This window comes from Callithrix jacchus, chromosome 1 (genome assembly GCF_049354715.1).
Source record: "Callithrix jacchus isolate 240 chromosome 1, calJac240_pri, whole genome shotgun sequence".
Classification (NCBI taxonomy): Eukaryota; Metazoa; Chordata; class Mammalia; order Primates; family Cebidae; genus Callithrix; species Callithrix jacchus.
Window position 1 is genome coordinate 113,195,655 of NC_133502.1, and position 13,758 is coordinate 113,209,412.

The following is a 13,758-nucleotide window of genomic DNA, read 5'->3' on the forward strand; positions in this document are numbered from 1 at the left end:
GTAATTCACAGAGCTGTGTGCTTGTGATTTTTTACATGTTTGCTGTATTTTTCAATTAAAAAAACCTTAAAAAGATTGTTTTAAAAAAACTAAAACAACTTCTAAAGGTGGTAAAGTGGACAGGCGCAGTGGCTTATGCCTGTAATTCACTTTGGAAGGCCAAGACAGGGGGATCAGTTGAGCTCAGGAGTTTGAGACCAATCTGAGCAACATGGCGAAACCCTGTCTCTACCGAAAATAAAAGAAAAAACAAAAAGAAAACTTCTAGCCACAACTCATGAATTACTTCATGCCTTTGTACATTCTAATTTTATTTTATTTATTTATTTATTTTGAGATGGAGTTTTGCTCTGTTGCCAGGCAATGGTGTGACCTCTGCTTACTGGAACCTCTGCCTCCCAGGTTCAAGTGATTCTCCTGCCTCAGCCTTTCAAGGAGTTGGGACTACAGGTGCATGCCATGACTGGTTAATTTTTTGTATTTTTAGTAGAGACAGGGTCTCACAATGTTAGCCAGAATGGTCTCGATCTCCTGACCTTGTGATCCACCCACCTCGGCCTCCCAAAGTGTTGAAATTACAGGGGTGAGCCACTGTACCCGGCCTATTTTATTTTATTTATTTTTGAGATGAAATCTAACTCTGTCTCTCAGGCTGGAGTGCAGTGGCATGATCTTAGCTCACTGCAGCTTTTACCTCCTGGGTTCAAAGTGATTCTCCTGCCTGAGCCTCCTGAGTACCTGGGATTGTAGGAACCTGCCACCACACCCAGCTAATTTTAATATTTTTAGTAGAGATGGGTTTCCCCATACTGTCCAGGTGGTCTAGAACTACTGCCTCAAGTGATTCACCCATCTCGACCTCTCAAAATGCTGAGATTATAGGTGTGAGCCACCTTGCTGGCCAGTACCTTCTAATTTTAAATCCTATCAATATGTATTTTGACTCTTAATGTTTCTAGATCTTTTGTTTCTTAGTAGTTAAGTGCTTAAATACTACAGGTTAACAGTGGTGTGCTGGGGCACCTTATACTGGCATTTGAGAGTTAATAGTGCACATCTGGGTGCACTATTTTTAAATACTATCAATTCACTATCCTATCAATCCTATTTTTAAATCCTATCAATCACTAATTTAAAATCCTATCAATATGTATTTTGAGTCTTAATGTTTCTAGATCTTTTTTTCCTTAGTAATTAAGTACTTAAATACTACAGGTTAACAGTGATGTGCTGAGGCACCTTATACTGGCATTTGAGAGTTAATAGTGCACATCTGGGTGCGGTGGCTTACATCTGTAATCCCAGCACTACGGGAGGCTGAGGTGGGCAGATCACTTGAGGTTAGGAGTTTGAGACCAGCCTGGACAGCATGGTGAAACCACATCTCTACTAAAAATACAAAAAAATTAGCTGGGTGTGATGGTGCATGCCTGTGTCCCAGCTACCTGGGAGGTTGAGGCAGGAGAATGGCTTTAACTTGGGAGGCAGAGGTTGCAGTGAGCTGAGATCCTGCCATTTCACTCCAGCCTGGGCAACAGAACAAGACTCCATCTCACAAAAAGAAAAAAAAATGGACGTCTCTTTCCAGTTCCATATATAGTGATGTCACATTGGTAGGTTTAGATTGGCCGTGGTGGGAGTAGTTATACCATGAAAATAGGCAAAAGCTACAAATCATGGTTTCCTCCACCTTTCTGGAAAGCTGGTTATTAAATATTTACTAGCATACTACTGTTCTATTGCCATACTGTGTGAGAAGTCTATAAAGAATATAATGTCAACTATACATGTACTTATTTTTCTCATAATATAAAAAGCACATAGTTACATGCTTAGATCCTGTTCAATAAAGACGAACTTCTTTGGGGAAGAAATTATTTATGTAAACATAATTTCATCTGTTGAGAGGCAGGTTAACATAATGACTCAGTGTGAATTCAAACTGTTTTAGTTAGAATTTCAGCTCAGGTAGTCTTTAGTCATTTTAACTTCAGGTCATCTTATTACTTCTGTGTGTCTTTCAATTTTATCTTTAAAATCAAGATGTTAATAGTACCTACTCAAAATGAGTTAATGTAAGTACAGTGTTTGGGATAATGAGTACTTAATACATTTTGGTGTTGAATAACGTCGTATTGTTCTTTTGCAGATAACCTTTTTTTTACACATTTGTCATAGACTGAGAAATTCAGTTGTATTTTATCGGAATACTTAAAAGCTAAATTACTTGGAATGTTTTCAAGATGATACTTTATTTCATTATTTTATTTTTAGGTGATTCCTCCTAAGGAGTGGAAGCCAAGACAATGCTATGATGACATTGATAATTTGCTCATTCCAGCACCAATTCAGCAGATGGTCACAGGGCAGTCAGGACTGTTCACTCAGTACAATATCCAGAAAAAAGCAATGACGGTGAAGGAGTTCAGGCAGCTGGCCAACAGTGGCAAGTGAGTAGAATCGGTTTGCTATTTCTGTTTCCTTCAAATATTTATGTAAATATGTTAAGAAACAAAGTAGACAGAGCTGTTTATAATGAAAAGCAGGAGTCTCCCATGCAGTGTCTTTCAACCTTCATTTAACCATTTCTGTCTTCTGTTCTTTACTTGGTTGCCTTAACATTTAGCTTAGTGTTAAAGAAAGAAGTTGGTCTTCATTTTATTATCTCATTTATAGTGGCTACAAATGGAACTTCTTACCTTATAGTTGCCATGAGTTTTTGATTCTACACAACAATTATTCATATTTGTTGGGTAATTTTTTGGTGCGTGTTTGACAACATTTAATCCTTAAATGATTTTAGAAGATTAGTACTTTTAAAAGCAAACCTTGAATGACTTGAAAGGCCACCATTGCATTAGTTATTTATTTCTGTGTAACAGATTATCCCAAATCTTACTTAGCTGCTTAAACCAACCCATAATTTCTGAAGGTCAGGAATCTGAGAGTGCCTTAGCCAGGTGGTTCTGCCTCAGGGTCTTGTGAGGCTGCCATTAGGTTGTTGGCTGGGCTACAGTCATCTAAGCATTTAACTGTGGCTAGAAGATCTCTTACAAGAGTACTCCCCTTACATGGCTTTTGATGAGATCCTCAGTTCCTTGTCACATGGACTGCTCCTCATGTCATGGCAGCTGGCTTCTCCCAGAGCAAGTGATCCGAGAGAGATAGCAAGAAGGAAACCACATGTCTTTTCATGACCTGTATCAGAAGTGACACACTTTCACACCTGCTGTGTTCTGTTTGTTACAAGCCAGTTGTTAAGTGTAGCCTACAGTCAAGGGGAGGAGAATCAAGCTCTACTTCTTGAAGGGACAAGTGTCAACGAATTTGTGGTTATATTTAAACATTGTCACAATTATTATTATTAAAGTTCTTTTAAAAAATTCTGATATGATAATTAAGGCCCCAGATCAAAACATATATCTGACAAAAACAAAATAAAACAAAATCTGAGACCAACCAAAAAATATAGTTTCCAAATTCCCTGGATGGGTGTGAATGAGATTAAGATTTTGAATGAATTTAGGTATCTTTCTTTAAAAAAGTTATATTTCATATTGTAAGCACATGATACTACTTGAGGACTTCTGTGTGTTACATTCCTTCTATGGAACATTCTGGCTATTCCAAAGAAATGGAAAATTTTTTTTTTCTTATTTTTTTATTGCATTTTAGGTTTTGGGGTACATGTGCAGAGCATGCAATACAGTTGCACAGGTACACACATGGCAGTGTGTTCTGTTTGCTTTCACCCCTTCACCCACATTTGGCGTTTCTCCCCAGGCTATCCCTCCCCACCTCCCCCTCCCACTGGCCCTCCCCTTTTCCCCGCAATAGACCCCAGTGTTTAGTACTCCCCTCTCTGTGTCCATGTGTTCTCATTTTTCATCACCCGCCTATGAGTGAGAATATGCGGTGTTTCATTTTCTGTTCTTGTGTCAGTTTGCTGAGAATGATGTTCTCCAGATTCATCCATGTCCCTACAAACGACACGAACTCATCATTTCTGATTGCTGCATAATATTCCATGGTGTATATGTGCCACATTTTCCCAGTCCAGTCTATCATCAGTGGGCATTTGGGTTGATTCCAGGTCTTTGCTATTGTAAACAGTGCTGCAATAAACATTCGTGTGCATGTGTCCTTATAATAGAATGATTTATAGTCCTTTGGGTATATACCCAGTAATGGGATTGCTGGGTCAAATGGAATTTCTATTTCTAAGGCCTTGAGGAATCGCCACACTGTCTTCCACAATGGTTGGACTAATTTACACTCCCACCAACAGTGTACAAGTGTTCCTTTTTCTCCACATCCTCTCCAGCATCTGTTGTCTCCAGATTTTTTAATGATCGCCATTCTAACTGGCGTGAGATGGTATCTCAATGTGGTTTTGATTTGCATCTCTCTGATGACCAGTGACGATGAGCATTTTTTCATATGATTGTTGGCCTCATATATGTCTTCTTTCGTAAAGTGTCGGTTCATATCCTTTGCCCACTTTTGAATGGGCTTGTTTGTTTTTTTCTTGTAAATCTGTTTGAGTTGTTTGTAAATTCTGGATATCAGCCTTTTGTCAGATGGGTAAACTGCAAACATTTTTTCCCATTCCGTTGGTTGCCGATTCACTCTAGTGACTGTTTCTTTTGCCGTGCAGAAGCTGTGGAGTTTGATTAGGTCCCATTTGTCTATTTTGGCTTTTGTTGCCAATGCTTTTGGTGGGAAAATTTTATGTTTAATATAATTTGAACGCTTTCTTTTGAAATTTTTGAGTGGGCATTAGTAGAGTCTTATTCTTTCAGATCTTATTAATTGAGAAATGAAACTTTCTTTTTTTTTTTTTTGAGATCGAATCTCGCTCAGTTGCTCAGGCAACTCAGGAGTACAGTGGTGCGATCTTGGCTCACCACAACCTCTGCCTCCTGGCTTTAAGTGATTCTCCTGCCTCAGCCTCCCAAGTAGCTGGGACTACAGGTGCATGCCACAACGCCCAGCTTTTTGTATTTTTAGTAGAGACAGGGTTTTACCACGTTGGCCAGAATGGTCTTGAGCTCTTGACCTTGTGATCTGCCTGCCTCAGCCTCTCAGAGTGCTGGGATTACAGGAGTCAGCCATTGCACCCTGCCAAGTTGTTTGGTATTTTGAATATAGTTGTTAAATTATTTGGTCGTCTTGTTACACAGATAACTAGTTTGGGGTCCCTGGTATAGTGAATATAGATGTTGGTTGTTCTATAATTAGTCAATCTAAAATGTCCAGTATATATTATAGGGATTCTACTACTGCTAAATACCTTTTTAACTTCATTTCATTATTTTCTCCTTTGCTTCTTTCTTTGCTTATTTTCTTCCTGAAGAAACATTGGTATCCCTTTTTTTGGTGGTAAGATTATTGTTCAAATTCCTAATAATACAGAGAAGTAAGTGCTTTTCTGTAATTTCTATGTGAGAGATAACCATTAATAATAATTTATTATGCATTTCTTTCTGGTGACTTAATATACAATTACAGTTTTTTCTTTTTTTTTTACGTAAAGAGGATATAGTATACACTGTTCTATAACCTGCTTTATTCACTGTGGATAGAATTTGATGTCAGTATTTAAAAAGATCTATCTTATTTTATATTCTGTATCTTTTTTTTTTTTTAGCTAATCACTAGTTGATAGATAGTGACTTGTATTTTCAATTAATGGTGCAGCAAATACCTTGAGTTGACTGTCACTGTACACATACCTGTATTGTTGGGTAAATTTCTACAGTTAGATTTTGGGTCAAATATATCGATTTTTAAACACTTTTTACACGTTGAAAAATTATATGCTGGAATGGTTGTACCAGCGTATAGTCCCACTAAGTTGTCTAAGAGGTGTCATTATTTTCCTGCCATTAATATATTCAGCATTTGTCAATCTAATAGCTGCAGAATATCTTATTTTAACTTTCCTTTCTTGGATTTTTCGCAAGATTATTGTTTGTCATTGTTTCTCTAGGTGTTATGTCATTTTTCTATAAACATGTAAAATTTAGCATAGTGTAGTTGATTAAAGATATAAAAAATACTGTGAAAGCTAAAATAATGACTTTCATACTCTGCTTTTATTGTTCATGTTTTCATGAAAGTATTTTTCTTTTCTTTTTTTTTTTTTGAGGCAGTCTTGTTCTGTCACCAGGCTGGAGTTCAGTGGTACAATCTGTGCTCACTCCAACCTCTTCCTCCTGGGTTCGAGTGATTCTCGTGCCTCAGCCTCCTGTCTAGCTGGGATTATAGGCATGTGCCAACATGCCCAGCTAATTTTTTTTTTTTTTTGTATTTTTAGTAGAGGCGGGGTTTTACCATGTTGGCCAGGATGGTCTCAATCTCCTGACCTCATGATCCACCCTCCTCACCTTCCCAAAGTGCTAGGATTATAGGCGTAAGCCACCATGGATGGTCTTATGAAAGTATTTTTCTAGTAAAATATAAAGTAATGTTGAGTTATTTAGCAATCTTAAGAATATTCAGATAGCTATGTAAATCCATTTGTACGTTTACTTGTTAAATTTGACAACATGCAGTATTTTCATTTTGGTAGGATTTTAAGTTTAAGAAAGTATTGTAGATCAATTTTGTGGGGAAAACCCTAAAACTGACTTACTGGTTTGTACTTTTTTTTAATCTACCTTTTACAGATACTGTACTCCAAGATACTTGGATTACGAAGATTTGGAACGCAAGTACTGGAAGAACTTAACTTTTGTGGCCCCCATCTATGGTGCAGATATTAATGGGAGCATATATGATGAGGTACATTCATATTTATAATGAGTTTTGTAAATGATCACTGAATGTGACAGTTTTGTTACCATTTAAGCAGGTTAGAAGTGGTCCTTTGTTGTGCTTTTGGGTGATCCGTAATTTTTCAAAGGATGACAGGACATACTCATCAGTAGGATTTCTGCTGCTGGTATTTTTCAAACTGAAGCTAGGTAATTTTACAAATACCTGAAATTGTTCAGAAGTAACATGATAGGTGGCTATCTGGCCGATCTTTTCACTACGTTAATTTTTAAAGCAAAAATACATTATAAAAATGTTTGGAAAACAGGAAATGTGATCCACCATACTGACACCTTAAAGCAGAAGCAGGATTTTAGATACATTTTTCCAGTACTTTCCCTCGGTCATTAAAAAAAGTTATATTTGAACAGGCTTATATTGTCCTTTTTTCCTACAAATTTTAATAATTTTATTTTTTTAAAAAAAGTACATGTTGCTGGCTGCAGTGGCCCATGCCTGTAGTCCCAGCTACTTGGGAGGCTTAGGTGGGAGGACCGCTTGAGCCCAGGAGTTCTAGGCTGTAGTGCGCTATGCTGATTGGGTGTCCACACTAAGTTCGGCATCAATATGGTGACCTTCTGGAAGCGGGGACCACCAGGTTGCCTGAGGAGGAGCGAACCAGCCCAGGTTGGAAATGGAGCAGGTCAAAACTCCTGTGCTGATCAGTAGTGGGATTGCGCCTGTGAATTGCCACTGCACTTCAGCCTGGGCAACATAGTGAGACTCCGTCTCTAAAAAAAAAAAGTTCATGTTGCTGGTCGTGGTGGCTCGCGCCTGTAATCCTAGCACTTTGAGGGGCCGAGGTGGGTGGATCACAAGGTCAGGAGTTCAAGACCAGCCTGGCCAATATGGGGAAACCCCCATCTCTACTAAAAATACAAAAATTAGCCTGGTGTGGTGGTGTGCACCTGTAGTCCCAGCTACTGAGGCAGAAGAATCACTTGAACCTGGGAGGTGGAGGTTGCAGTGAGCCACGATTTCTCTACTGCACTTCAGCCTGGGCAACAGAGCAAGACTCCGTTTCAAAAAAAAAAGGTACATGTTGCTGGGTGTGGTGGCTCAGGCCCGTAATCCCAGCACTTTGGGAGGCCGAGGCGGGTGGATCATGAGGTCAAGAGATCGAGACCATCCTGGTCAGCATGGTGAAATCCCGTCTCTACTAAAAATACAAAAAATTAGCTGGGCATGGTGCGTGCCTGTAATCCTAGCTACTCAGGAGGCTGAGGCAGGAGAATTGCCTGAATCCAGGAGGCGGAGGTTGTGGTGAGCCGAGATCGCGCCATTGCACTCCAGCCTGGGTAACAAGAGTGAAACTCCGTCTCAAAAAAAAAAAAAAGTAGTTCATACCTGCCTGGCCATCTCTACTAAAAATAACAAAAATTAGCCAGGCATGGTGGCAAGTGCCTGTAATCCCAGCTCTTTGGAAGGCTGACGCAGGAGTATCACTTCAGGAAGTGGAGGTTACAGTGAGCCAAGATCACGCCACTGCACTCCAGCTTGGGTGACAGAGTGAGATTCCGTCTCAAAAGGCGTACATGTTATTATAGTCTTTCTAGCCATTTTTCATGGGGACTTAATTCACTGGTTATGATTTAATTCTTTTTGCCTTTTCCTGATATTTTAAAACCACAATTCTAAAAATTCTTTGTCTTTTGAAATCTTCTGTGCCCTCTCCCATTATTTTCTTTTAAAATTTATTTTATTATTTTTTGGAATTTTTATTGAGATGGGGTCTTACTATGTTGCCCAGGGTGGTCTTGAACTCCAGAGCTAAAGCAATCTAACTGCCTCGGCCTCCTAAAGTTTTGGGATTAGGGGTGTGAACCACCAGGCGTAGCCCATTATTTCCTTTAGAAAAATTTCTTATCTACTGAAAGGTGAAACTAGTGCAATACATACCTGGATACCCTTTACTTAGGGTTCACCAGTACAGGTTAAGCATCCCTAATCCAGAAATCTAAAATCCAAAATGCTCCAATGAGCATTTCCTTTGAGTGTGATGTTGAAACTCAGAAACTTGGATTTTGGAGCAGTTTGGATTTTTCAGATTAGGGATGCTCAACCTGTAAGTATAATGCAGATACTCCAAAATGAGAAAAAAAATCTGACTTCTGAAATACTTCTGGGCCCAAGCATTAGATACTCAACCTGTAGTTAATATTTTGCCACGTTTGCTTTGTGTTTCTTTGTCTCTCTTTGCCTGTTTCTGTCCCTATCTCTTTCTCTCTGCTGTGACATTTGATATATGATGCAGACATCATGACAATTCACCATGAATTATATAAATTTGTATCTTTTAATTCCAAGGGAGTTTAACATTTATATAATGTTATCTAATATACAGACCATATTCAAATTTTTTCAGTAATGTTATAACTCCGCCACCTCCCGCCTTGAAGGATTCAGTCAAGGATTCCCCTTTGTAACTAAGTGATTTATGGGGTGATACTTAAATATTAGGTGACTGTACCGAACAGCCTTTCATTCAGTGGATTTGGCATCCATAAATAATCCTTGCCTAAATCCCATTTTTATTTTAAAACCTTTTTTATTTTGAAATATAAAACAAGCTGGAAAGGGCATAGAACATAAACTTAGAGGTTTATGAATTATAGTAAAGTGAACACCTGTGTACCATTTCTGACACCGAGGAGAACATTACCATCACTGTAGAATTTCCTTACACTGAGGAAAACATTACCAGCAGTGTAGAATTTCTCCTTTTCCTCCAAAGGTAACCAAATAAGGATCTGACTTTAAGGTACTTATTTCCTTCTTTTCTTTAACAGTACAGCAAACTGTGGCCTGTTTCTGAATTTTATATAACTAGAATCGTTCAGTATATATTCTTTTATGTCTGGCTTCTTATATACCTTCTTACAGTTCCATGCTTCTTGTGTAATATAGCTATAGTTCATTAATTGTCATTGCCGTGTCATTCTGTTGTATGCATATGCTATATAATTTATTTGCTCTGTTGTTAATAATTTTTTGGGTTGTTTCTAGTTTTGGCTTTTATGCATATAACTTCTGTGAATGTTCTGCACATGTTTCCCTGGGCATAGAGGCATACATTTTTCTTGGGCATATACATAGAAACAGTCATAGAGTATATATACCTGGTTAGATTTAGAAGAAAACTTTTTTTCCAGCTTACACTTCCTATAGCAATATATTCAAGTTTTCATTGCTCCACATCCTCCCTAACACTCAGTATTGTTATTTCTTTTATTTTGCCTATTCTGTTGGTGTGTGTAGTCGCATCTTTTGGTTTTAAGTTGTATTATGATTTTTTTCCCTTATGTTCACTGACTGTTTGGGTTTCCCCTTTAGTGAAGTGCCTGTTCAGGCCTCTTATACATTTTTCTTTCTTTCATGCTTTTCTTTTTCTTTGGCTTAAATTCCCTTTTCTGTCGTTTTAGCGATTCTTAGTGGTTTATACTTTATATATCCTGCATACCAGGTAGTAGCACAGGTTCAGATTTTATGTATGAATTTTTAATTGCTGAGCACTGTTATTTCAAAGACCATTCTTATTTTTGAAGGCATTATATGATATTGTAGAATTAAATTGTCGTATTGGAGGGAATGATAGCTATATAATTTTATCAATTAAAGGTACATATTGAAGGATATATGGTTGAAATAACATGAAGGCTGGGATTTATTTTATTTATTTATTTTTGAGACTGAGTCTTGCTCTGTCACCTAGGCTGGAGTGCAGTGGCACAATCTTGGCTCTCTGCAACCTCCATCTCCTGGGGTCAAGCTATTCTCTGCCTCAGCCTTCTGAGTAACTGGGTTTATAGGTGCCTGCTACCATGCCCAGCTAAATTTTTTGTATTTTTGGTAGAGACGAGGTTTCACCATATTACCCAGGCTGGTCTTGAACTCCTGACCTTGGGATCCACCTACCTCTGCCTCTCAAGTGCTGGGATTACAGGTGTGAGTCACTGTGCCTGGCCATGTTTTTCAGTTACTTAAGGAAATAAAGCAGGATATATATAGATGAAAGAAGATGGGCTACACACCCCAAACACACCCCCACACACATACACTTTTTTTTTTGAGACAGTTTTGCCCTGTCGCCCAGGTTGGCATGCAATGGCATGATCATGGCTCACTGCAGCCTTGACCTCCTGGGCTCAAACAGTCTTCCTGCATCAGCCTTCTATGTAGTTGGGACCACCTGCAAGCGCCACCATGCCTAGCTAATTAAAATTTTTTTTTTCTGTAGAGACAGGGTCTTCTTATGTTGCCCAGGCTGATCTTGAACTCCTGGGAGCAAGCGATCCTCCCTCCTCAGCCTCCCAAAGTGTTGGGATTACAGATGTGAGCCACTACACCCAGCCCAGCAAAATATTTATAATTGAAGCTAGATGACAGACTGGTGTTTTAAATACACATATGTTTGAAATATTAAAAATAAAAGTTAAAAAAAGGAAAAATAGCCTTTCTTCATTCTGCATCTGAATTTTTATTAGTATAAGTAATCTCTGTTGAGAATGTATTGTTTATTAAAGTAGTATATGTACATGTAGGAAAATTAAAAAATGCAGAAAAACATAAAGAAGAGAATAAAAAATTGCTCATAAGTTTACTAAACAGGAATAACCTTTTTATGATTTCCTTTTGTTCTGTTTTATGTGAGTGTGTGTATATATGCATGTCTGTGTTTGTTCATGTTTACCACCAAAGAGTTAGGAAGGTTTTTTGCATTTGTTTTTGAAGTATTTCTAATATTGCTTTCCAGAAGGATCATTTCAATTTCTTTTAGCAAAAGCCACATCTAGACTACCAGTTTCAAATCGTACCTTGTATTAAATGGTTGCTAGATTTTTTTTGTTTGTTTGTTTCAGTTTCAAGTGTATTCTTCGCTGATTTATTCTTTAGTGATAATAAATCTCTTATGAACTAAAGATAAGTTTAGCTGTTGTGGGCAGGTCATTAGATTTTGTCCATAGGCAAGGCCAAGTTATGCACATGTGTGATAAAGATGAGGTCTCAGATGGAGACCAAGAGCAGCTTCTAGTGGTTAGAGCAATTGTCTGGGAAGGGTGTGGCAGCAAGTAGAACATGTAGGAAATTGATGGTGAGGGATGTGGGCAGAGATGGGAGTGAGCATGTTGGAAACATTTGTGTGGGTCTGTTATCTTTAGGCTTCCTTAAAGAATGTGGCATCTTGCCTTGTTTAAACCAGCTTCTGTGTGATTTCCACTGGAATGGATGAGGCTGCCTAAGGCCTTTTGCACTTAACAAAACAGGGGCCTGGAGCGGGTCAAGTGCTTTTCAAAGGAAGTTGGGAGGCTAGTAAAAGGGCCATGGCATTCTCTTATCCCCAACACCAGTGTTAAAGAAGTCATTATGCATAATCAGTCTCATAGTTTGGAAATATGTAAAACTAGGTCTTTGTCAACTACATATTGCCCCTGAGCTGATGGGCATATTTTGTACCTTCTCCATAGTTTCTGCCTGTGGATGATACCCTGACAAACATTCAGGCTTCTGAGCAGAAGGTTGAGCTGATGGGTCATCCGGATCCTGAACTGAAAGTTGCCTGAGTGCTTGAAAATAAAATAAAACTCAATCTAAGTTTTTTTTTTAAACCACCTCTTAAGATAATTAACCTTTTTGCTATTTTTGCATATATAATTTGTTCCTTATTTTTGGAACAAAAATATATATTTTGTTTTGTATTTTTGCATATATAATTAAGAGTTAGAAATAGCATGTTTGGGATCATTTTCAGAACAATTGATATGAAAATGTCTTGAATTAGCTTTATGTATTTGATAGTGAACTACTGTAAGCATTGACTATAAAGATGAGGTTGATAGACTTTGGTTTGCAGTGCTTATCAATTTACTGCTTGTGTTTGAAAGCCATTTACTCATTGGCATTGCTTCAAGGGAACATTGACTTTAGACTTCAGATTTGAATAACTTTTGTTATTAAAATCCAATGAACAAAATCCACTGGTTTGTAAATATGCAGTTTAAAAACATTCTCATCGTTTACAGGTTTTAGAGCTGGGAATCTATCATTTTGGTAGGACCTACCAGGCAGTATTTTATAGAATTTCTGTAGTCTCTGTGGAAACATTTAGCAGCTTCTGAGCTGGACTGACATTTTCAATGCTTTTGTAGCATAAAGAAAGACATGAGAGAAGTCTTCTGCTTCTGGTAAATAAAACCAATCACACTCAAGACATTTAAATTCAAACAAATGAAAAATAACTTGTATTTACCCGCCTTGAGGCAGACAAAGAATAACTTTTTAGAGTGCATTAAAGGGTGTGGATGAAGGGTGAGTGCAATAATAGCTTACTATCAGGAATGTTTGAATTCATTGTAATGAATGTGCATTTAAAGAGCCCATGGATTGTTTTGCTAATGACGCCTATCTTTACATTGTTTAATTCTTTAGTTCAGTATTTAAATTGTATCAAAATGATTTCTTATGATTTATGGCATTATTTTGAAAGGAATTACAGAGTTATCAAATTGCAGTACTTTTTTCTTGAATTTCTATTGATGGCTATTTCCTTTAATCTTAAAAGAATGGTAAGAAAATCGTAGCCTTTTTTTGGTGGGGGTGGTAGTTCTTGTACAGGGTGTAGGGAGATAAGAGAAATAATTGGTGCAGGGTGCAAAGATGAATATGAATCCTGCTTCTCAAATGGATCATAGACTTGGTAGGGTGAAGGGACAGTTGGTGCAGTGAGCTTGACTCTTTGCAGCCTGTGGGAGAGGCGCTGTGAGGAGGCCTGCATTCAAGGAAGACTTTCTGGAGGGGAAGGACATCTGAACTTGGCCTTGATGATTAAGTTCCAGTGAAAGGAGAGAGAGTGGAAGGTGGGACAGGAACTAGGTAAATTGAAGGGTGAGACCACACCTAATAGTCTCAGTATTTTTGTTGAAGTTGCAGGTCATTTGCTGA

At 38.1% G+C, this 13,758-nt stretch overlaps 1 protein-coding gene across 7 annotated transcripts in view; it reads left to right on the top strand.

The window, feature by feature from the left end:
• Positions 1-13,758, top strand: part of KDM4C (lysine demethylase 4C) — a 418,510-nt gene that overhangs the window by 46,919 nt on the left and 357,833 nt on the right. For all 7 annotated transcript variants that reach the window (XM_035305424.3, XM_035305451.3, XM_078368791.1 and 4 more), the window contains exons 3-4: positions 2,275-2,450; positions 6,672-6,786. In XM_035305424.3, the coding sequence (XP_035161315.3) occupies positions 2,275-2,450; positions 6,672-6,786 (291 nt within the window). The remainder of the gene's footprint in view (positions 1-2,274; positions 2,451-6,671; positions 6,787-13,758) is intronic.